The 25,013-nt window shown below is 48.4% G+C and overlaps 1 protein-coding gene across 1 annotated transcript in view; it reads left to right on the top strand.

Moving 5' to 3' along the window:
- Positions 1 to 25,013, top strand: part of PARVA (parvin alpha) — a 165,212-nt gene that overhangs the window by 134,956 nt on the left and 5,243 nt on the right. The window contains exons 5-12 of the mRNA XM_039240899.1: positions 50 to 190; positions 5,699 to 5,814; positions 9,772 to 9,830; positions 12,555 to 12,574; positions 13,924 to 13,985; positions 14,707 to 14,775; positions 17,688 to 17,789; positions 18,599 to 18,671. Of these exons, the coding sequence (XP_039096830.1) occupies positions 50 to 190; positions 5,699 to 5,814; positions 9,772 to 9,830; positions 12,555 to 12,574; positions 13,924 to 13,985; positions 14,707 to 14,775; positions 17,688 to 17,789; positions 18,599 to 18,671 (642 nt within the window). The remainder of the gene's footprint in view (positions 1 to 49; positions 191 to 5,698; positions 5,815 to 9,771; positions 9,831 to 12,554; positions 12,575 to 13,923; positions 13,986 to 14,706; positions 14,776 to 17,687; positions 17,790 to 18,598; positions 18,672 to 25,013) is intronic.

Genomic DNA, 25,013 nt, shown 5'->3' with positions numbered 1-25,013 from the left:
GTCTGTGGCTGGAGATGACAGCTGTTCTCTTTCCCCCTTGTCACCCCAGAAAAACTTGAGAGCGAGAAGCTGAACGTTGCTGAAGTCACCCAGTCAGAGATCGCTCAGAAGCAGAAGCTGCAGACTGTCCTGGAGAAGATCAACGAAACCCTGAAGCTTCCTCCCAGGAGCATCAAGTGGAATGTGGACTGTGAGTTTGACAAAGAAGGACAGAACGGTTAAGTGACCCCCATGGTCCCCACCCTGGGCTTTCTCCCAGGAAGCCAACCAGGACCCTGGCAGCCCCCGGGCGGGCGCAAACCCATTTATCGTTGAGTGAGACGTGCCCTTCCTTAGAAAACCTAGCCTCTGTACGCTGGGAGATTGACAAAATGTTTCAAGCCCCTGTGTACTCGTGTGGGAACTGCATCTACCTTTCGGAAACCCACAATAGTCATGAGCATTAACGTCCTCTGATGAAGACCCCTGCTTAGTTCTGTTTCAGCCTATTTCCCCCTCCCTGAGTGTGGACCATCTCCATGTACTCCTCTAAACAAAACAAAACACCTTTGAACTTAACAAGGAACCCAGTTTTGGAAAGACTGAGATACAATGGAATTTTTTTTTTTTTTTTTGGAGGAGAAACAGCAGTTGTGTCAGCGAGGGGGCTGGACGGAAGGAGAGGGAGAGAGAGAATCCCAAGCAGGCTCCATGCGCAGAGCAGGGCAAGAAGTGGGAGCCCAAAATGCGGGGGACCCTGAGATCACAACCTGAGCCAAAATTAAGAAGTGGACTCTTAACTGACGGAGCCACCCAGGGGCCCCTCATGCGTACCTTCGTTCCTTTTGGGGAAATGTATACGAGGAAAATAATTACTCGTATTGCCACTCTCATCTGGCTGTTTTCTTTTTTTATTTTTTATTTTTTTTTGCCTGCTACTGTCCCTATCAACACAAATGTTTACTCGCTCTCCTGTGTTTTGTTACTTTCTCTCAATATTAGATCATCTTGTCTATATTCCCATGTGGTCTTCGTGCTTCTATTCCACAGGGCAGGAAATCCCATAGGGATCTTAAACCCTGTGTTGACGTTAATCCTATTAGGATGTTTGCTCGCCTATTGACTACTATGAGTTAGGGCCAAGTTGGATGGCTTAGGTTGTGTCTCTTTCCGCTTCTCTCGAATTGTTCCTGTCAGATAGATTTCCAAAATGCAGATGAAGTACTACTAGGTCAGAGGACTCATTCTCTCAGTGGCTAGATACCTGTGATGTCCACTTACAAGCATGAATGGTTTCTTCCATAAGGAATGTGATGGGCCCAGCTCCTAGAGAGAAGTTCCATCCCTCCTCTCTGCTAGCCTCTCTGGCTTCTAGACATTGTATCACCTTTCCATTCAGGATGAAGGTGACAGGGGCAGCTGAGTTACCAAGGCTCTTGATACAGGGCTTTAGGAAGAACTACCTTTTCTTTTTGTTTTATTCACAACAATCTTCATTATAGGGGCACCTGGGTGGCTCAGTCAGTTAAGCGTCCGACTTCGGTTCAGGTCACGATCTCATGGGTTCATGGGTTCAAGCCCTGTGTCGGGCTCTGTGCTGACAGCCAGCTCAGAGCCTGGAGTCTGCTTCAGATTCTGTATCTCCCTCTCTCTCTGACCCTCCCCCTTCTCATGCTATCTCTCCCTCTCTCTCTTTCTCTCAGAAATAAATAAAAAACATTAAAAATTTGTTAAAAATAAATAAAAAGCCATAAGATAAAATTTGAATATTAACGGCTAACATATCTATGGTGCTTACTGTATGCTTTGTACGATTCTAAACCATTTACATATTTTTATCCTTCTAAGTCCTCACTCAACCATCTGAGGTAAGAATGCTATTATCCCCATTTTACAGATGGGAAAAGAGAGTCACAGAGCGATTAAGAGACAATGAATGTAAGCTTTAGGAGGTCAGGGATTTTTATTTCTTCACTACTGAATCCCCAGAATTTGGAAGAATTGGTAAATACCAAACAAAGTAATATTCACTGAAGGAGTATCCTCGTCCAAGGTCACGCAGGTGGTGAGGGGTGGAGCCAGAAATGAAAGCCAGAGAGTCTGTGTACTGAGCCTACACTTGCTGTCCCTCTAAGCCGCCCACCCAGAGACAGGGACTATCACCTTGTGGTGTGACCCTTCAGGTTCAGTGTGTGTGTGTGTGTGTGTGTGTGTAAGAAATACATAAGTAAATTAAATGTGTGTATACATACTTACATATTTCTTTTTACAAAGATGAGATCAGTTTATGTTTAGAAGATGTAGATCTTCACAGATCATTACATATTCTCTGTCACTTTTAATATTATTTAATAGAACAGTGTATTGGCTATAGCATAATATATTTAACAAATGATAGATTTTACGATTGTTTTCTGTTATCAACACAGTCCAATGAGTTCTCTCTGCTGATAGCCACAGTTACTTTTCAGCACAAATACCCAAGAGTGGCATTCTAGGGCCATCGTATGTGTATATTTCTAAGGTCATAATACCTCTTGTCAAATTACCTCCAAAAAAATGACACCAATTGATATTTCCACCACAACTCCTATTTGGAGAACTACATCTAAGTCAGCAGCTCCTTTGAAATTGTCTGCCAGGTCCCAGGATAATGGCTAAGAGCCCAGTTTATACAGTAGAGCCTGGGCCCTCCTCTAAATCTGCACACTGCCATCCTGATTTAAGGGCAGGACCATGGTGTCCCTAGATTCTATCTGGCATCAGGGAGAAAACCAGACACATGCTCAAGTGTGGGAATGATGAGGGGTCCCAAATAGACAAAGATTGTTAGGATTTTTCTTCACTGAAAAGTTGAGGGGCACCTGGGTGGCTCAGTCGGTTGAGTGTCCAGCTTTGGCTCAGGTCATGATCTCATGGTTCATGGGTTCAAGCCTTGCATCCAGCTCTCTGCTGTTAGCTCAGAGCCTAGACCCTGCTTTGGATTCTGTGTCTCTCTCTTTCTCTGCCCTTCCCCTGTTCACTCTCTGTCTCTCTCTCTCTCTCTCTCTCTCAAAAAATAAACAAACACTAAAAAAATTAAAAACAGAAAAAAGATAACATGCTTTATTCTAAAAAAATTTTTGAAATAGAAAACGGTCATATTTTCATTTTCTAAATATTCCTTTCCAAGTCTTGGCCATAAGAACATGTGTATATATGTATACACACACACACACACACACACACATGTATTTACATATATATGTATATCCATAAGTGTATATCTTTACATTGTTTCTATTATTTCTGTTTAACATTGCACTATAAATATTTATAGTTACATTGTTTCAACAGTGATTTTTCGGTGTATGGAAATTACTCCATTGTGTGGATATACCATAACTTATTAAAGCAGTGGTTATTAAGCATTCTTGGCCCAACCTAGTGACTTGCCAGGAAGAACTCAGGCGTCACCGAGGAGAGTAACAGCTGTGGGTGGGCAGCAGTTAGGCCTGGGGGACCAGAGCATTTGTGCTTTTGTTCATCTGTTTTGCCTAATGGCTTTTAAACAAAGGGTTTCTCTGCCTAATAAAAAAAATTTTTTTAAACCAGCAGTTTGAAGTATCCTCTTATTATAGTGTTTTCCAGATTTTTAAATGATAATATAGTACACAATACTTAACATCTTTGCATGTGTGTGAGAGAGAGAGAGAAAGACAGAGGAAGAGAGAAACTGTGTAATTATTTTTGAAAAAATTCCCAGGAGAACAGAGCACCATCCCTCAACAGAGACTGGCATCTGTACGGTGCTTATAAAATAGCTCAATACTGCTTAATACAGCAGTCAAGGTGGAGTACAGTATCACCAGTGGGTAAGAACAACCTTTTTGACCACATCTTCTCTAGCATTATATTTTGTCATTAAAAGGGAGAGACTTAGAGGCACCTGGGTGGCTCAGTTGGTTAAGCATCTGACTTCAGCTCAGGTCATGATCTCGTGGTGCATGGGTTCAAGCCCTGTGTCTGGCTCTGTGCTGGCAGCTCAGAGCCTGGAGCCTGCCTCGGATTCTGGGTCTCCCTCTCTTTCTGCCTCTCCCCTGCCCTCACTCTGTCTCTCTCAAAAATCAACATTAAAAAAGAAGAAGGGATAGAGTTAGCAAATGTCCTTACAACCCTCAGAGACCAGACTGACGTAAAGCAGCTCTGATCAGAAGACCAAACCCTATTATGCCTCTGTCTGGCAGCGAGCACGCCACGTCGGTAGGTCACTCCCAGGCCAGGAGCCTTTTCCGAGGCTGTAACTGTGGGTGAGACTTTGGATGATGCCCCAAAACCCAGAACTGAAAATGTCTTCTGGAAGATCTGAATGGGAGCAGATCATCTGTTCACTGGCATGTTGTGCTAAGGCTCACAGTCCATGGAAAACCTTCTTCCACATCGCAGTGATAACAAGGGACCCTAATGAGTTCCCAAGGAATGTCTGAGTCATTTCCTTTTCTTGCTGATTTCTTAAAGCTTCTGTTAAAGCAGACTCATCAGTCCCAGGGCAGACAGAATGACACCCTAATAATGGGCCCAGTTCGTGCCAAGTACACAAGATGAGCATTTTTGTCGTTGTTCTTCCCTCAATGCCTCCCTGTAAGGAGAAGCCCATGAGGCTGGTGGGACTGGGAAGGCAGGTAAAGCACCTGGTTGAACCTTTGCTTTCAGGAGACAGAAAGAAGAGATAGTTGATGTGGTTTAATTGCATAGGTGTGAGGTGTTGTGTCATAAGTGGTAGTAAAAATTTTCAGCCATTGCTCAGCACCTGCTATGGGCTAGAAGTTCACCTATAGTATTTCTGGGAATTCTTACAACTTGTGTTTCAGCAAAGGTACTGTTAATCCCCATTTGTGAGATTAGCAGATTGAGGCCCAGAGGTCTCGAATGGCCTATCCCAGGTCATGGAAGCAGTAAATCTAGAGCTTGTCAAGTCAGAACTGAAGCTCCAGTCGGCCTGACCCTCTGTGTACCCATGACATCACAGTCTTCTCCTCTCATCTGCTGTGAAATCTACAACTCACTAGTTGCCCGCCCTTCTCTAGTACAAATGGTTTAACATCCGGCCCGTTGCTCAGTAGCTCTAGAAGCCAGCTGGGTCATAAACATCGTTTCCCAGCTATTCCCGAAGGGCACTGCCTACGCTGACCATACACGGTACTCAAAAGAGCAACAAAGCCCTTTAAGATGTCTCGTGCCTTCCTCTAGGGACTGCAGGCCCTGAACAAAGGAAAGGATTCAGTGTTCCTGACTCTGTGTTTATTGAATGCGGGCTTGCTTTGGGTAGAGCCCCAGGATAAGGGTGGTGGTGATAACCCAAAGAGTTCACAGTCAAGTGGGAAGGGAAAGAGGATGCAGAGCAGACATGCTCAGGGTAATTAAAATAGAATGAACGAGAACACGGGGGTGGCAGAGGGCTGAGGTGATGTCAAAATTCAGCAGTTGTCAGGATCCCTATTGGAAACCTGGGTTAGAGTGGAGAGGCTCTCTATAGGAAATCCGGCAACGGCACGATCCAAGAAGTAGCTCCATGGGACTTGGCCAAGAATAAAGGGTCCAAAGGGTGAGGCCTGTGAGATCCTTAGTCGGTGGACAAAAGGTGCGCTGGGTGTGGTACTGCTACGTTTTGAGTATCTGCTTCTATTTGCCTAGAACCTGGAAGGCGATTCTCAAATTTTTAAATCATCTTTTATTTCAGCTGTTCACGCCAAGAGCCTCGTAGCCATTTTGCATCTGCTGGTTGCTCTGTCCCAGTATTTCCGGGCACCAATCCGACTCCCAGATCATGTCTCCATCCAAGTGGTTGTGGTCCAGGTAAGAGCATCAACATCTGCGCCTACAAACATCTGCGCCCTTAAAGAGCCACGGAGGCTGAGTTCATACGGGAGCTAAGGCACGCCGGGTGGCTCGTTACAAGGATAGTGGAATGGTAGCTGAATGTCCTTGACGTGCTGTGTGTTGGAAGACGCATGAATGTGCTCTCTTGTGCGTGGGCAGCAGTTACACGTGCAAAGGGTGGAAGAGCATATACTTGAGTACAGGCTAGACTCATGGGGGGCTTTACATGTTTTCGTCAAGAGGGTGTGTGTGTGTACTATGTATTTGGGGGTGTGAGGTATGTATGTTTGTGAGGTGTATGTGGTGGGATCAGGAGAAAAGGTGTATCCCTGTGTATGTGTGTGTGTGGCCTACAAGCCATGGAGAGTCGTTTTTTGGTTAAACAAATGAGGGACAGATATTGGAAAGAGACAGATAACCTGTCATAGGAAGGTGTGTGTGTGTGTGAGAGAGAGAGAGAGAGAGAGAGAGAGAGAACGTGAGCCAGCCCCCCACTGGCCATGCCTATACTGAGGGCACTGCTGCTTTTTACCTGCCCAGAGAAGCAGGGCTGGGATCTCAAGTCATCCTTTCCAGAATGTTGGATGGAATTTCCATTCATATATGGCTATGTAATTTCCACAATGAGGGTGTGCTCTCTCCCTGTGACTATCTCACTCTGCTCCTAACCCCATTACCTACTCAAATTCAATTTTATTTTCCAACTTTATGCCCACTTAGGAAAGGTCAGCATTCTGTTTGCTTGTTTCTATTCTTTTCTAATAAATGTGCTGCAAGGGAGAACGCCCCTGCTAAGCAGCTCGCTGGTTATCTGGGGTTCTGAAAGAGAGAGCAGTATGGTGGTTCTCCCATCCCTTGGTGAGAAAGAGGTTTGAGGGCTGATAGGCTTTTCCTGACCCCACCAGGCCACGTTTCTAGGACAAAAACAAAGCTTTCAGGGATCGGATGTCGGTGGAGGGGAGGAAGACACGAGGGTGCTCCTCAGTCAGCGGCTCGGCCGTGCCCTGGTGATAAAGTATTTCTTCCATGCCTTCTGGGTACCTTACTTGTTAAACATTAATAGAAATAATAGAAATAGTCACGTTGGCTCTGCCTGCCAAGAGACAAGACTACACCAAAGGAGCAGAGAGGGCAATCAGAAGGCCACAGGCAGTGAGAACGTGTGTGGTTCAGACACAGAGTGCAGCGAAAAGGGACTAATTGGCCTCATGGATTGAGCACTCAGCTGTGGCAAGCACGTTATGTGTGCCACAGATACGTGGCCATCCTAGAGCGTCCTGGTATGAGCATCTTACTAATGAATCCAAGCCATCTCTATTATATTATTTTCACCAATCATGTATAAATTAATTTCAGTACATTTTTTAAAACTCTGATTCAAGATTGGGGTGGGGGGACTTGTGTTTTGGAACAGTGGTCACTGCAAGCCCACGTCTCATGCCTCGTTTTAAGTTCAGTTATAGGCCATCAGAAGGCTATTGTCCGTTTAATTTCTCTTTGGTCAGATCTGTGAGCATAAGAGTGAAAACCAGGACAGGGTACAGAGAACAGCATCGATGCAGGTCAGGTTTTATGGGGTGTTTTGCTTTGTCAAGTTAAACAGACACAGAAGCAGGACTCGGAATTAGCCGGAAATCACTGAGCGAGCCACAAAAAGCGTTCTTGAGGCAACAAATAATAGATCGAGGTGAATCTGGGTGCTGTGTGAGGGCTTATTTAACCGAGATTTCCTTTCCGTTCTGTACAAAAGCACTGAATTCTGCATGAAGTTGAAGATGAGTTTTTATGTCTGTGAAGAGCCTTACAAGACCAGGACACAAATTCCATGAGCCCCATGTGAGAATTATATATTTGTTGAAGCTAAAATGGGAAAAGACCCTTGATTTATCCTTCCTGGATCCCTTTAAAAAATTTTTTTAGTGTTTATTTACTTTTGAGACAGAGAGAGACAGAGCATGAGTGGGGGAGGGACAGAGAGGGAGGGAGACACAGAATCTGAAGCAGGCTCCCGGCTCTGAGCTGTCAGCACAGAGCCTGATGCAGGGGCTCAAACTCACAAACCGCGAGATCGTGACCTGAGCGAAATCGAACGCTTAACCGACTGAGCCACCCAGGGACCCTTCGATCCCTTTTAATTGATATCTTTATTTTTCTTTTTTACTTCCTTTTTCACTTTGATAATCCATTCTTCCAAATCTAGTGCAGATACATTCTTAACCTTTATCCAGCTCTACCTACCTTTCCTTCAATAGAAGTGTTTTGCAAGGACACTAGTTTCTGTGGTTCTTAGGAATAGAAGAGAAGGTTCTGGACGTTTGGGCAGGAGATCAAGAAAAGGCAGGTTTCAGCTGAAACACTAACACTTGTAGGCTCCTTCTTGACACTCTTCTCTGCCTTTGTAAACGGTGAACTTGATGTGACAAGTGCTTGCCATCCCCAGACTGCTGTCCTCATGGAGTCTGGGAACTGCCTACAGAGACCTGACTTAAAGATTCTCTCTCTCCACACCTATCAGAAGGTCTTCCTGAGAGCGCCTGGGTAGCTCAGTCGGTTAGGCGTCCGACTTCGGCTCATGTCATGATCTCATGGTTCCTGAGTTTGAGCCCCGTGCTGGGCTCTGGGCTGACAGCTCAGAGCCTGGAGCCTGCTTCAGATTCTATGGCTCCCCCTCTCTCTGCCCCTCCCCTGCTCACGCTCTGTCTCTCAAAAATAAACATTAAAGAAGAAGAAGAAGAAGAAGAAGAAGGGCTTCCTGAGCCCTGACACTCCTTCACTGGCTCTCGTACCCACACAATGGGGTTTAAATTTCAAACTGGCACTCCGTTGACTCCCATCAACTAATGGCAGCCACCGTCCCTCCCAACAGCCTCCAGTGGTGCTTTCCTGCCTCTGCCTCCTTGCTGGAGCCGCTGGGGCCATCCCTTCTGCTGACAGGCCCTGTCCTGAGTCCTGTCGGGTTCGAGCTCGAGGACCTCCGCCCCTTGGACGGGTTCCCCGACCCTCCCAGCCGAACGCGCCTGCTCCGGCCCTGCCTGCGGCCACCGCATAACTGGTGCCACACGACACTTCTGAGAGTGAAAGGCGGGTCCTACTGTAATCGCTGAACCATTGAGCTGCCCCATCAGGCACACACACCAGGACCCTTTCTTGGAAATCTTTCTCACGTACCTGTTTCATCTACCTCATTGTTCTCTAAGTTCAAGGTCAGAAATTACGTCAGACATTGCACAGTATTCACTCATGTCCAACAGAGGTTCTTGTACAGAGAAAACACCGACTCATGAAATCATAAAGAGGGGAGACTGATGGGAGGAGGCAGATGATGGATGGATAGACAGATGCATGGGCAGATGGGTAGGTGTGGGGGCCTCCAAAGTGCTGACCCTTTTCTCAGAGAATAAGCTAGTTACCTGAGGACTGTACTGCTTACAAAAAGTTCCCCTATTTATCCATTAAAAACAAAAACAAAAACTCTCCCTCCGTTTAAATTTTCCAAGTTGGCCTCCGTCCTGGGCCCCAACCAGCCCCGCTGTTGAATGTGTTTCTCCGCTTCCCTCTGTGGCCCCAGCTGGAGGGCAGACCCGCCCTAGGCCTTCATTTCCATTTGGTTTACTGTGGATTACTCCAGGAGGCAAACAGTATGCTTTCAGCAAAATGTCTTCCAATAAAGAAAGAAAAGATTCCCCATCCAAGAAACAGCCAACTTGTTTGGAATAAACACTAACTGCTCTTAAGTATGAATGGTATGGTCCAGTCCCAGGAAATCTGGGGCCTCATTTTTGCCTCTGGCGGTATCTCCTCTCGGGTTTCATTTCTTGAACAGCAGTAACTTTCTCAATATCAGGAATGCTAATCAGTTCGGTTTTGTTTTTTTTTTTTCTAAAGCATATTTTTCTCTCCTCCTCCCAACCCTTCTCCCCACCCCCGTTTCAGAAACGAGAAGGAATCCTCCAGTCTCGGCAAATCCAAGAGGAAATAACTGGTAACACAGAGTATGTCAACACCATTGTTGCCAGCAATTCTGTAATGGAACACAGATGTTTCTCCGAAATTCATCCATTTGCTGATATTTAGTTTTCATTTATTGGGATTGCAAGAGGGATTAGACTTCAGCCAATGATTATAGTTTAGCCTTTTCCATGCATTCAAAACATGCCTCTCGATGCTTAAGGTACAAACTTGGGTGGGGAAGTGGGGAGAGGGAATTAGCAGTGATTGAAAAATTCTAATTTTGTGGCACTCCAGGAAAAAGTATGCCCAAAAAAGCCAACCAGCATGAAATCGTCATGCCATAAACACGGGGTTGAATTTAAATTGCGAACCTTCAAAAGGACATTTTCTTCCTTTTCTGACTCTGATGTATTTGGTCACGTGCCATGACCCAGAAAGCCCTTTTCTATGAGTGGCAGGTTGGTGTTTTGTGATTTTTCATTTCCATTAAGCGATTGGCGTATCAGAATATGTAAGAGGTTTGCCATGGGGCAGAGAAGTTTGTCCTTAGGTAGAAAATGGGGAGGAATATATTGAGATCACTGGGCAGGCCTGAGCCCTGGCCACAGGCAAAGCGTATTTTCAGCATCCCCTGCTCCCCCAGCTTTCCTCTCTGTTCCTTTGAACAAGAGCGAAGCGGAAAGAGCAGGGACCTTTAAGCCAGCCTGACTTGAGTTCAAATCCAGACTCTCCCACTTGGTTGGTTTCTGTATCTCTGAAGTGGGGAGCGCTTTCCTAACCAGAGAGGTTGTGAGGATTCACTGTGGTAACAGCTGGCCCCCTTGCCCACCCGCGCTGCCTGTCATGGATTTTCCCCCATCATGGCTGACCCGTGCCCTCCAAGTGTCGCCCAGTTTCTAGGCAACTTGCCTCTCCGGTGGTGGCTGAGGGAAGTCCAAGGTGCTGCCTGCCTGGACCACATTGTACGTGTGCCTTAAAAAGAGCCCAGAGTAGAGCAGAGACATGGATTGGCGCTTCCCAAGATGCCCGGTTTATGGCCTGTGGAGAGCCTATCGGACGGCCTCTACGTCTCACTCCGGGGCCAGTCTTGGCAGCCAGTAGGGCTGCTGATACACAAGGCACACTGATTGCTGGCCTTGGATTACATGAGGGGCAGGAGGGTGCCTCCCTGCCCCACCCCCACCCTCTGCTGGGCTTGTCCATGCCCGCTGTTTCACCTTCTGGAAAAGAGAAAGACATAGCCGAGAGGAGTCGAGGACATGACGTTTGGGTTTGCAGAGCAATCTGTCGGCTGCACGCCATGCCTCCTGTGGTCTCCCTCTGCCATCTTGCCACACAACACGAGGATGGATGCAAACTCCTAATAACGCAACACAGGACACTTTCTGAAGCACTTTCATATCTATTGTCATTCCTAATAAATACACAAAGCAACACTCACACCTCCTAAAACCACACATCCCAAAGGTGAAGAACCAACTGCCCTTGGTCTATCCAACACTTAACTCCAAGTTCATTATCCTTTCCAGTACACTGCCCACAAGTCATCATTTAGGAGGTGACAGATGCACAGTTGGAATAAACCAATATAATAAGAACCAGAAACGCATGGAGAAAAAAACATTCGAAGCACTATCTACCAGGAATTATGCTAAAGTCTTTCTGCATGTTAAATCATTGAATGCTCTGAATAATACTGGGGTATTTACTATCATCATCCTCATTTATTTTTTAATTTCTTTTTTAATGTTTTATTTATTTCTAGGAGAGAGAGACAGCGTGAGCAGGGGAGGGTCAGAGAGAGAGGGAGTCACAGACTGAAACAGGCTCTAGGCTCTGAGCTGGCAGTCAGCACAGAGCCCGACTCGGGGCTCGAACCCACGAACCGCGAGATCATGACCTAAGCAAAAGTCGGACCCTTAACCGACTAAGCCACCCAGGTGCCCCATCATCATCCTCATTTTAGACAGACGAGAGACCTGGAGCCCCAAGAGCCTTGGTAGCTTGCCCAAGGTCACACAGGAAGTGTCTCTGTGGGATTCAGACCTAAGTAGTCTGTTCTGATGTTTGTGCTATTTGTACTTGGGGGTTTCACCGGTAGGAGCATGGTTCCATTTCCTGCCCTCCTTGAGGAACCAGTTCTGAGTCAATGGCAGGTGCAGTTTGGTGGGAATCACAGGACAAACTAGAGAAAGATAAAGCTGACATCCCTCAGCGGATGTGCCCCACAACCTGGGCTGTGCAATGGTTGGGAATGTTGAAGCCCCGAGTCCGATATTCCTTCTTAACGATAAGCAACGGTGTGATTTTACTTAAGGCAAGAAAATAGTTTTTTTTTTTAACTGTTTTTTTTATTTCTAGGAGAGAGAGAGAGAGAGAGAAAGTGAGCGGGGGAGGGTCAGAGAGAGAGGGAGTCACAGACTCTGAAACAGGCTCCAGGCTCTGAGCCGGCCGTCAGCACAGAGCCCGACGCGGGGCTCGAACCCACGAACCACGAGATCAGGACCCAAGCGAAAGTCGGACGCTCAACCGACTAAGCCACGCAGGCGCCCCAAGAAAATAGTTCTTTAACTATCACTTACCCCAGGCTCTGTGCAAACACGCGTCTGTATGGCAGAGGGAAAAACAGGTGGCCGTAGGGTAAAGACTACCAATAATTGGAGACTTAGTGCAGAAGAAAGTGCCAAGGAAGGAAGCTTCGTGGGCTTGTCAGTGAAGGGCAAAGAGAGAAGAATCATACTGTTTTCTTTCTCCTTTTCCTGCAGGGCTCTCTCCGGAAGGCATGGTGAGTTGCATACGATTATCCTCTGGTGCGGGTGGCTGCCACGGGTTTCTAGTTAATTCTGCAGCAGCTGGGAAGAACAGGCACTCAGCTCGCTTCCTGCCTGTGGGTCTGCACAGCCCAGTGAGAGGGCCACTTGGTAGGGAGGGTCGGCTTACTGGTGGAAAGGGGAAAACTAACCACAGCTCCCAGTCCTCCTGTAAGTAGCCAGACCCCTGACACTGCCGGGCCCTGGATGGGTCCTGGGCATTTTCAGGGCTGTCCTGCTCTAAGTGTGTTGTGGAAGGAAAGAGGTGTACGTACACTCTTGGGAAAGTCCACTCTCCCCGCTCGGTCCATCCCTTCTAGAAGCAGTCTTCTCCCTTTTCCCGCGTCACACATCATCCCGCTCCAGTTTCCCATAACTTTGGGGTTTGTTTATACGGTGTGAATGTTAGAGCCCTCAGTCACCCGTCTGGCAGTCTCAGATTTATTCATCGGCGCAAGAGCGGAAAAAGGCAGGCCCCGGGCCACCAAGCTTCCCAGCCCCGGGCCCCTGCTGGACATTCCCTTCACCCCCTGCCTCAGATCCTATCCATTATCTTACCTCTCAGTTCAGAGAATCTGGGGGCTGCAGCAAGGAAAATCCCGACAAGGGGCACAGCTTTGTTATTTTATGATGCTGTATATACTGTGGATAATGTTTGCAATATCACAGTAATGCTAATAAACTCAGATCAGCAGACACTTCAACGTGTACAAAACACATGCACATGCATCCTTCTCTTTCATCCTCACAACAGACCTGGGGGAGGTTTGTTTTTCAGATGGCATTTTATAGAAGAGGAAATGGAGGCACAGAGGTCGAAGTGACTAGATCAGTCAAGAGGAAGAGCACATATTCGATTCTGGGGCTCCCAGGCCCCCAATCCGGTCATCCGTGCACTCTACCAGGATGTCTGTTGTGGGTATCCTGGTTTTGAAAACTGGCGGGTGAAGTGATTTGAGATTTGGGTAACACTCTACCTTCAATAAGCTTCAGAAACACACGAGACTAAATCATGATGTGGTGAATATAAACAGTGAAGAGAAATGAGCAATCCCAAGTCAAACTGCCGGACAGAGCCCCCCAAGCCCAACCCCAAAAGAGGGTTGACCTAAAAAGTGGACACAGAAACAGAGAAAGCCCCTAAGTGAAGAATCAATCCCGGAAATTTACCCAAACCCAGTTTCCAGAATCCCCAACATTGTTTCATGCATCAAAAAATTTTTGCCTATGTCTGGCTTTGTGGCCATCTTGGCCGGGCCCTCGGGTGGGGTTCCCCACCAGGAAGCAGGTCTTTGCTCCACGTCACATTCTCCTGTGTTTCTAGAACGTGATGCCTTTGACACCTTGTTTGACCATGCACCAGACAAGCTCAACGTCGTGAAAAAGGTGAGTGAGAGGTTCCTGGGAGGGAGGGGAGGGAGACAGATAGAACGTTAGAACGCGTGCAAAACGTTAGAACAAGCACAAAACATTAGAACATGCGCATGCAGCCTGCAAGCTTCCTCAAAACGGTGTCCTCACCAGCTCTCTGCAAACTCGGGGCCTTCCCACCTGATGGGCATTTTATCCCTCTGTTCCCACTGAATGCCTTACCCACTCCCTTCTCCCGTAGGATGACAGCGTCTCCTGGGGCTTCCTGAGGCTACAAGCACCCTGTCTTCCCCCCCACACTGAACCCTTCTCACTCAGCCCTCCTTCCTCCCCAGGCACAGGCACCTGCCCCTAGAAAGGTCTGGAAGGAGGGGCCCGGTGAGGTCATTTCTCCTCTGGCCCCCCAACCCTAGGCTAGGACTACACCTGTTATTCTGCCTTCTCGGCACTCCCTGCCCCTTTCACAGTCCTGGGACTGGCTATTTGAATCCCACAGGAAAGGAGACCACAAATCCTGGGCCAGCCTTTCCTGTGAACTCCAGGAGCTTTGCAGAAGAGCCTCACAGGCTGCTCATTCTCACCCAGCTCAGCAGTGGCACCTGGCGCGGCACCCTTGGTTGGGCCTTGTGTTATCACACTGGTCTTGGTCCTCACAGTAGGGTCGCAGAGGTGGCCTCCAGGGTGTGGCAGTGGCAAGAGTCTCCATCTCAATGCCTGGCTTATACTTCTCTTTTAGACGCTCATCACCTTTGTGAACAAGCACCTGAATAAACTGAACCTGGAGGTCACAGAACTGGAAACCCAGGTGGGTGACAGCCCTGAGTGCAGGGTCGGGGGCAAGGCCCTGTTCAACAGCCACTCTTCCAAGTGTCCCCATCCCTGCACTGCCAGGGTGCCTTTCCACTAATATAAAACAAATCCTCAGCCCTTTTTTGTATGACATTGACATTTTTGAAGAGTGTGGGGCCATTAGGTTCATAGGATCTCAATTTTTTTCCCCACATGATTAGATTCAGGCTATGAATTTTCAGTGACAATTCCACCCCCATAACACTGTGCTGTTCTCAGGCACTTTGTCCATTAGTTCCATTCCTGGTGATAGTAACTTTGGTCACTTGGTTAGTGCCCACCAGATTTCTCTACTGTAAAGCTTTCCCCACCTTTATAATTAATCTTTATCAAGTGATACTTTAAGACTGTGCAGTATGGGGCTCCTGGGTGGCTCAGTCGGCTAAGCATCTGATTTCTGCTTAGGTCATGATCTTGCAGTTGGTGAGTTCGAGCTCTGCATCAGGCTCTGTGCTGACAGCTCAGAGCCTGGTGCCTGCTTTGGATTCTGTGTCTCCCTCTCTCTCTGCTCCTTCATTGTTCTCTCCTTCAAAAACAAACAAACATTTAAAAAAAAAAAATATTTAAAGACTGCAATATACCCTGTTCCCCAACCCTCTTTCCTCTGTGATGAATTTCTAAAGTATGGTTTTCTTTTGAGAATGTGGGCACCTCCTGTTATGTTTCAAAATGATTTCCAGGGCTGTCACTGAGCTCTACCTGAGTGTGTCCTATCTGTACTCTGTAAAGCGAGCTTTATCTGGTTTTTTGGGAGACAGGGAACCCTCTCTGGAAAAGTGACGTGCCCTCAGAAGAGCTAGAATGAGTTCTAGAATTCCTACTTCAGTTTTCACGGGCAAGGAGTGTAGAGAGAAAGGCCCTGCCAGGCATGTTTGGGGTCTGTGTGCAAGTTCAACCACCAAGGCATCCAAACCAGCAGTCGAGGGTGGGAACAGTAAGTCAGTGGCACTCAGAGTTGTGAGTAGCCTTGACCCTAACCCAGGGCCTGCCCCTGAGTAGACAGATTTGATTCTTTTATTTTCAGTCAGGTCAGCCACGGCCAAAAAGAGGCCTAGTTAGGTCCTTGGGAGGGCCTTGATTCTGACACAGACCCTGGGGTCTGTTCTCCCGTTCACCCTGGCTTGGCCTGGGGATGAGTCAGGCTCAGGCCCTCCCCACTGGAATTGAAGCCCAGCTGGATGGAAGCAGGGAGGAAGCTACTCCTAGGTCAAGTTCAAGGCTGGGCAGGACACCCATTACGAAGCCTGAGCCACAAGCCCACCAGTTGGTCACCCAGCAGACATGGTCCAGTTCACGTTCCAGGCAATTCTGTCTAGTTTTAAGTTTCCTGAGTTGATTCCAAGAACTCTGAGCTCTTAAGAACTCTTCAACAACTGGGGTTATGCCCACAAAGACTTGGGGACCCACCTCCTTTAAAAGGTTCTCTAATTTCAGTTATCCATTTGACCTCTAGATCTTTTTGTAATTTTTTAAATGTATTTATTTTTGAGAGAGAGAGAGAGTGTGTACGCGCCTGCATGCACGTGCAAGTGGGGGAGGGGCAAGGGAAGGGTGGGGAGACAGAGGATCAGAAGGAAGCTCTGTGCTGACAGCAGAGAGCCTGACGGGGGGCTTGAACCCACGAGCCATGACATCATGGCCTGAGCCGAAGTCAGATGCTTAATCAGCTGAGACACCCAGGTGCCCCTGACCTCTAGATCTTTGTTCAGACCATCCTCTGCCCCTGGCAGGGCTACTCGTCCCAAATGGCCCTCATCCCATAGGCCTGCCACTGCCTCCACGAAGCCTGCACTGATTGCCCAGCACACATTCTCTTTGCCCTCCCGGCAGCAGAAGACCCGCACCTCCTGCTTAGCTCAGGAGTCTACCGTCCCTCAGACCGGGTCCCAACTGTCCTGGACAGAAGGGACCAGGCCCTCTGCCTCTTGCTGTGGCCTCCGCACACAGCTGCGCTTTGTCAACAGGAGCCAGTAATAGCAATAGTTAACATTTAGGGTCGCCTACATGCCAAACAGTGTTCCAGGCACCCTGCACGTGTTAACTGCTTTATCCACATGATGCCCCTCTAGAGTGGGTGCTGTCTTATCATTCTCCACGTGTCACAGATGAGAAAAATGCAGAGAAGTGACCTAAGTTTCTCAAGTCACACAGCTAGCTAATAAGCAGGACAGCTGGAGGCCTAGGGCCAGCATAGGCTCTGCTGCCTCTCAAACAGTAATAAAATGAGAGGTGACAAAGGAGAATGCCCAGGCCTGTGGGACACTAGAGTTCCTTCTCCGTTCACAGGGCGTAAGTCCCCCTGCCAGGGGCGTTGAACCCCCTTTCCCTCCTCCCTCTGCCCCCCCCCCCCCACCACCACCACCAAGCTGGCTCCTCCTCATCCCTCAGGTCTCTGTTCAGGCTTTGCCACCTCCGGACACCTTCCCTGCAGTCCTGAGGGGGAGCGGCCAACCTCTGTCAATCTCACACAGTCCAGTGTGCTCACCTCCATCAGAGCGCTGCTGCCTTTCCTCCACACCTGTCTGCCTACTAGACTGTGAGTCCCTCAGGGGCTGAGCCACACCTGACCTCTCTCTGAGGTCCCCAGGCCAGATCAGGGACCAGCACATGCCCAGCGTTCAGTTCAGGCGGGATCAGCTGAGGCCCAGACCATGGCCGTGCCTCCTATGCTGGACCAGCTAGACTTGGGTGGGGTCTGCTGCAAAGCTCACCTTCCTGCCTCAGGCCGCTGCCCCACAACCCCAGCCAACAGCCTTCCTGCGGATGGAGCCTTCGGGGTGCTGACATGATAGCCGAGGGGTGCCCTGGATAGGACTTGCCTTGGAGGGCTCAGGGGCCCAGGGCCTTCACCCGGCCCTCTCCCTCCAGTTTGCAGATGGGGTGTACCTGGTGCTGCTCATGGGGCTCCTGGAGGGCTACTTCGTGCCCCTGCACAGCTTCTTCCTGACCCCGGACAGCTTTGAACAGAAGGTAAGTGGAAGGAACCTCAAGGGAGGCCCCCAGCGCATACCCCCCAATTCATCTGCACACACCTGTGCTGCGCCCAGTGCAGAGAAGGGACAGCGGCTTCCCACCCGTCCACAGGCTTCTGCGGTTGGATGCAGGGCCCCTTCTGATGAACGGCTGAGTTGGGAAAGAGCTACCTGCAGGCCGCCAAGCATCTGGAACAGCCCTCCCTTCCTGCTGCAGTCTGGCTCCGAGCCCCTAGCCATATGCTCCCACCAGGGGCACAGCCCAGCCTCCTCTCTCCCCTGACATGACAGCGAGGGTGGCTGCAAAGCTGGCCGGACCTAAGGCTTACACTCAGCCTGGTTCCGATGCCTCTCATGGGTACCACGGCCTGCCCGCTAGACAAGGGACATTTGGTCCAAAGCAGATAACCCTTCTCTGCCTCTTGAACGTGTTTTGCCATCTGATCCTCTCAACTGTCCATGGTGATGGCCCTAAGTTTAAAGTCCTGGTGCTTGACCTGGGAACACAGCAGGACAGGGAGATCTTGAACTTCTCCACGAACCTTTCACCAACAGGCAGCTGGGACCAACCAGCTCACACTCCACATGGCCCACCCGTCTTGGTAGCCTTGTTTCTCCTTCAAATTAGGGCCTCATTTTTATTCAGCCTCATATCGCTTCTCGGCCTTTTGGCTAAGATCATGTGTACTCAGCCTCTGCTCCCTGGCTGTAGTGCTGCATCTTCTGCTTCCTAGGGTCAGGCCCCGGGAGCTCCAGGCATCCAGAAATCCATGCACAATGACATAGGCACCACATTTCTCTTTCCAGGTCTTGAATGTCTCCTTTGCCTTCGAGCTCATGCAAGACGGGGGACTGGAAAAGCCAAAACCACGGCCAGAAGGTACTTTGCTCTTCCCTGGGTTTGCGACAAGACCCCACACGTCAGTGTTCAGGGCACAGGGCAAGCCTCGTGTTGGATGAATATCAAGGGAACAGTTTCTTCCCTGAAGTCTTCTTTGCCATTTGCAGGGGGAGGTGGGACGGGGTACAGCTGCTCAGTCCTAGAGATCTTTTATGACTGCAAATGAAGATCCCACATGCGGGATTGCGGTGTAAGGCCCGAGCAGAGATGCTACAGTTTCCAGGTTCTTCTGGCCCTGGGCAGGTTGCTGACCTGTCAAACTGCTGCACCCCAGCCAGGCAGGGGGAGGATGCAGGAGTCGTCACCGGCAGCTCTGCTCAGAGCGTAATTGCCGCTCCCGTTCTCGGCTCCCTCCAACTCTACCAAAGATGAGGACTGATGTATTGGGCTTGGGTCGCAAATCTAAGACTGGGGTAAAAATGCAGATGGAGCAGCCTTCCCAGGCTCAGTCCTAGAGCGGGTGCCCCTGTGCATATGGGAGGCACGTTTCTCCCGGGAGCCTTCTTGGTGGGGATGTTTATTGACTTACTGACAGAAATATTCCATTTTATCAGCGCTGGTGAGTCAACACTTTGTTGCAGATAATTTTCTGTTCTCCATTTGTGGGCCCTTCTGCTTTCCTTTGCCTGGTTGTTTAAAGGAAAGTGGATCAGGGGCGCCTGAGTGGCTTAGTCGGTTAAGCATCCGACTTTCGCTTAGGTCATGATCTCGCTGTCCGTGGGTTCGAGCCCGGCGTCAGGGTCTGTGCTGACTGCCGGCTCAGAGCCTGGAGCCTGCTTCAGATTCTGTGTCTCCCTCTCTCTCTGACCCTCCCCTGCTCATGCTGTCTCTCTCTCTCTCTCCTAGAAATAAATAGCACATAAAAAAAAAATTTTAAAGGAAAGTGGATCAGTAGGGGTTGGGTGCGTTCATTCTCCATTGTTGCTTGTGCCCGTGCTTCCATCCACACCACCACTTCCGGGGTGGGGGGTCATTCACTGACTGTCCAGTGGGCCCGAGACCCCACAGATGGTGATACACCAAGAGGGGTGTGCTGGCCCTGACCTCAAGGCATTCGCAGCCACTCAGGGGTGAGGAAAGATGTGCCCCGTAACCATGACGGACTGACAGTTGTGGCAACTGCCATGAAAGAGGGACGGCTAAGAGAGCGAGAGAACTGAGGAGGTGACATCGCTTCAGCCTGGGCAAATCACAGTTTGATGGAGATGGTGAAAGTTGGGCTAAACCGTAGAGGTCACATAGGGCTTTTATTTGGACATCAGGACAGAGGAGGCAGCGTCGCAGATGGAGGACAGTGTGAGCTGAAGTCCTGCCTGGGGAAAGGGCAGGGGCTCCGTGTGCGAGAGAGCAGAGCATGTGGCTAAGCTCATGACAGCCCCGGATCCAGTCCCCACCCCACCAGCCAGTTGTGTGGCCTTGGGCAACTTACCTACCATCTCTGAGCCTACTCATCGTGTCTCTAAAAACAGAACTTCTAGAGACGTACACATGACAAGATTAAAGGTGATGAGGTCTGATGCATAGCACGTGCCACCTGATCATCAACGTTAAGCTATCCCCCATTGAGCTGGAATATGAAGAATATGAATCGAATAATGGTTCGTGAGGATAACATGAACTGGTGCTAGGTCCCGGACGGACCGATGTTAAGGCAGAAAGTTCAGACTTTATTCTGTAGGTCGTGGGAGACATGGAAGTTTCTTACACAGGCAAGCGATGTGATTGGAGCTCTGTTCCAGAGAGCTCATTTGGAAGGCAGTGTGAAGAACAGATACTTAGACATGGGGCTCCATCAGCAGTGCCGGGGAGCCCAGGAGGAAAAGCAGGCTTGGCAGGGCACATAAGGATGTCAGTCCTGACGGACTGACCAAATAGAACCACAGTTAGGGGGAAAGATCAGGGCTGTGGTTGTGTAACTGGAAGTCTCCCACTTAGTGGAAGCCAGTCAAGAGGAAAGCATGCAAAGAAAAGGGTTAAGGGCAGTATCTTGTAGAAATACCTCTCTTGAAGCTGGAGGAGAAAGCCGGAAAACCAGAGGAGAGAGGTGGATTCTGAAGATGTGCATTGTGTCCCTGGGTCATGCGTCATCACAGACCTTGTTAACTCAGCTCTGGCCAACAAAAGCCAACCCCATATTCTCACTAATTCCCACCTGTTCTGAGCGCCCGGCCACTGCCACTTGCCTCTAGCAAGGTTGGTCTCCTTTTAGGGGCCCTCTCCTGGCAAGGTCATTTGGGCCATCCTAATGCCATTAGGAATGGACTCTGAGCCCTGGGGCCCGATGATGGGCACCCCACTTCAGAACAGGAGGGACAGCAGGAGAGGAGAGATCTGGCCAGCGTCTCTCTTTCCATGTTCTTGAGCCGCCTAATATGAAACTTCCTGGTCACCGATGAGAAGGACTCCTCCTGATACGTCCATTTTCAGGCATTTATTTCCCTCAGAACAGACAGTCTTCCCAATATCAATTAACCTACAGGGCTATTTCAGCATTTAGAGGACATTTCTCATACAATTACTGACTGAACTGCTTAATATGGAACTTCCTGACCCATGGCCATGGAAAAACACATCTGCTCTATTTGCTGTTACCCTGGGCATCATGCCCGCACTGAAAATTTCCAGTGCGTAAAGGAGAACTGAAATGGCATCTTGTGAAATTGTACTTTGCATGAGGTATTATAGCCCAGCATTCCCTCTGGCGTCTGTGCTTCTACCTGTAAAGTAGATTCAGTAGTCAATACTGCAGACTTTACAAAAGGTGCCAGCATGGGTAATTCTTTGAGGGTTCTTGCAAAATCAGACCCACTGTGGTGGAGGCATTTTTCATGGCAAATGTTTTTAAGGTCAGGGGAATGCATTCTCTGCCACACTGCTTGACATTCAAAGTTCCGGTGTACCTTGAAATCTCCTGGGAACTGGATTTGCATCTCAGATGACTTTTGCAGCCCAGGCTTCATAAACTTTTAGCACACCAAATGTTAGCATCAGGTTCATGGCCAGTGAGCACTTGAAATACTGACGTAAAGCTGATGGATCACGCCACCTGCCTTCCAATGCACATGCCTACCCTATTATTATTCAAGGAGCCACATCACTGAACATGGTTAAGGCTCTACCATGATAGCCAAGTGGGGACTCCAAAGAAATCTAGTTCCAGGCAGGAATGAAGCATGTAGGTCAGCCATCAGATTGATGGAATATCTAAAATTTAAAGACTCTGAAAGTTGGGGCCAGACTCAAGGCAATGCTAAAAAGCCAGGCAGGTGACAGCAGCTGAGGTCCAAGGGCTCAATTCATTTGGGAAGGACTTGGTTAGTGGCTGGGAATACAGGAAATGGTTCAATTTCTCTTCCTCATTCCTTTAGGAGGTAGTGTGCAGACCAGACAGTGGCAAAAATGTTAAACTGATGGTATTAAGTGTTAGCAAGGATGTGGAGCAACAGAAACTACTGGTGAGAAACTACTGGTGTGACTATAAATGCAACCATTTTCCAAAACAGTTTGTCTTTATATTATTTAGTTGAAGATCTGTAATGCTTTGTGTGGTAGGCGGAATGATTGCCCCCAAAATGTTCACGTCCTAATCCTCAGGACCTGATATGTTACCTTATGTGGCAAAGGGATTCTGCAGATGTGATTATGTTGAGGATCTTGAGATGAGGAGGTTACCTCAGAGCATCTGGATAGTTCCAGTATAATCACCAGGGAAGCAGAAGGCTCAGTGTCTGAATGAGGCAGCATGAGAAAGACTCAAACAGTCATTGCTGCCTTTGCAGAAGGAAGGGGGGCTCCAAGCCAAAGAATGCAGGCTTACAGAAGCTAGTCCCTAGAGCTAGAAAAAGCAAGAAAACTAATGTTCCCTGGAGCCTCCAAAAGAGATTACAGGCCTGCTGATACCTTAATTCACCCTAGGGAAGACCATTTTGGACTTGGGCCTCTGGCACTAGAAGATAACAAATTTGGGTTGTTTTTAAGCCACCAAAATACATGATAGTTTGTTACAGCAGCAACAGGAAACTAATACACTCTATGATGCAGTAACTCACACATATATATGCATGTCCATACACCAGGAAGTAAACTAGTCCAAGACCATCCATAATAGCCTAGACTGGACTGCACATCCCAACAGACAAGATAAATTAGAGAACAGTCACACCATGGATTAATATACAACGATGACACCAAATGAATGGAGAAGTCAGGGGAAAGACTTCTAGTTACTGCGGCATGAAGAGCTCCGTGATTATTCTATGCAAAAAGGCAAGTATAAAACTAGACAAAAGGATGAAAAATGACTTCAAGGCACTGAATATTGACCATAAGTAGAGGATAAATCGAGAAGCACTTATTCTTGAAAAACTGTAAAATTAGAGCTGGATAATTATGGTTCTATCTCAATAAAACAAATTACACCTCAAAATCATTTACACAGATGAACGGCTCATGCAACATGGATGAACCCTATAAACAGAATTTTGCATAAGGAAATCACAAAAGAATACATGTCATAGATTCCATTTATATATAAAAAATGGAAACAGGCAAAACTAAAATCTGCTATTTAAAAGTACATATGTTGCTGGTGGGATTATGAAGAAGAGCTAGGAAATAATCACTATAAAAATCAGGATACTGGTTATCTTTGCCAGGTGAGAGAGGCTCATGACCAGAATTAGCTTATGACCAGATTTTGACGTTCAAAGTTCCGTTGTACCTTGAAACCTCCTGGGAACTGGGTTTGCATCTCAGATGACTTTTGCTGCCCAGGCTTCCTAAACTTTTAGTACACTTTTAGTACAAAGTGTTAGCATCACGTTCATGGCCAGTGAAGCACTTGAAATACTGGCATAAAGCTGATGGCTTTTTTTAATTTTTAAAGTTTTTTATTTTAATGTTTATTCATTTTTTGAGAGACAGAGGATGAGCAGGGGAGGGGCAGAGAGAGAGGGAAACACAGAATCTGAAGCAGGCTCCAGGCTCCGAGCTGTCAGCACAAAGCCCCACACGGTGCTCGAATCCACAAACTATGAGATCACACCCTGAGCCAAAGTCAGACCCTTAACCGATTGAGCCACCCATGAGCCCCAAAGCTGATGCCTTTTTATTTGGGGGATCACACCACCTGTCTTCCAGTGCACTTGCCTACCTTATTATTATTATTCAAGGAGACTCATCACTGAACATGGTTAAGACTCTACCATGACAGCCAAGTGGGGACTCTGAAGAAATCTAGTGCCAGACAGGAATGAATGTACCAGACAGGGAGGCGGCTCTTTGAGAGTGCGGACAATGTCCTACTTCTGTCATGGGTGGTGGTTACATGGGGTTTCTCTTCTAAGCATTTAAAACCACACATGTAGGTTACATGAACTTTTCTGGTTGTTCATCTTACTTAAATATTTTTAATATGTAAGGAAAGAGCAAGAGCACCGGATAGGACAGCAGGCCAACGCCAGTAGGACCCATCTCCAAAGGATGGGTCCTACCCCAGGGGGAATAGGGAGCAGACAGGAAAGCGAGGCAGGGACTGAGGATGAGCTAGATCCAGTGGGAGTGGGACGGAGGCCGGCTCCCCCCAGTTGGCCCGTGGCTGCCCATCTTATTCCAGCATCCTCCACCTGGTAGCTACCAGATGTCTTCCCACCTTGGTCAAGAGATGTGAGGACCCAGCAGGGAAATTTCCAAGAAAGGGCCTCAGCAATGCCCTAGGTGGGGATAAGGGAGATTGGTGGCACAGATGGGTCCGTGGAGGGCATGGTCATACAGGGCCCAGTCCCTCTGTAAAGACTGTGTGAAGAGAGTTCCCCACCCCCCTTTGACTTCTGCATCATGTAGAGAACAATGAACTCATTTTGGACGGTTGGCTGATGAATGAGAAGAATTACTAATGCCACCAAGTCAGAGGGGCAAACGGGGAGCCTTTTCTCCCTATTTCCTCCCGAAAGTAGCCTGGGGTCTGATTTGTCTCTCCCTCGGCCACAGCCAGCCGGCCAACAAGCTCTGGTTGTTTCCAGAACCAGGGGCTCCACCGTTCAGACTGCTCCCAGAGAGGGGTTCTGGGCCAGCACACAGTAGTCGTCAGAGCAGTACTGAGTTAGTAATCGCACAATTTATTAGGCCAGGGCTTTCCAGAGGGTCTGTTTATATAACATGGAGTCACAGTTCATTCCCAGGAATCTGGAGCCTCTCTCTCTACTGACCTGCTTGGAACTGTGTGGTAGTTGGCTTCCTTGATGAGAACAGACAGTTGTCAGTGTCTCTGACTGTAGTCCCTACTCTTCACCCGGCCTATCCAGTGGTGGTGGCCTACAGAAA

This window comes from Hyaena hyaena, unplaced genomic scaffold, assembly GCF_003009895.1.
Source record: "Hyaena hyaena isolate Hyena2069 unplaced genomic scaffold, ASM300989v1 scaffold_183, whole genome shotgun sequence".
NCBI lineage: Eukaryota > Metazoa > Chordata > Mammalia > Carnivora > Hyaenidae > Hyaena > Hyaena hyaena.
Note: the sequence above shows the minus strand (reverse complement) of the source record. Positions and strands in the feature narration are given on the sequence as shown.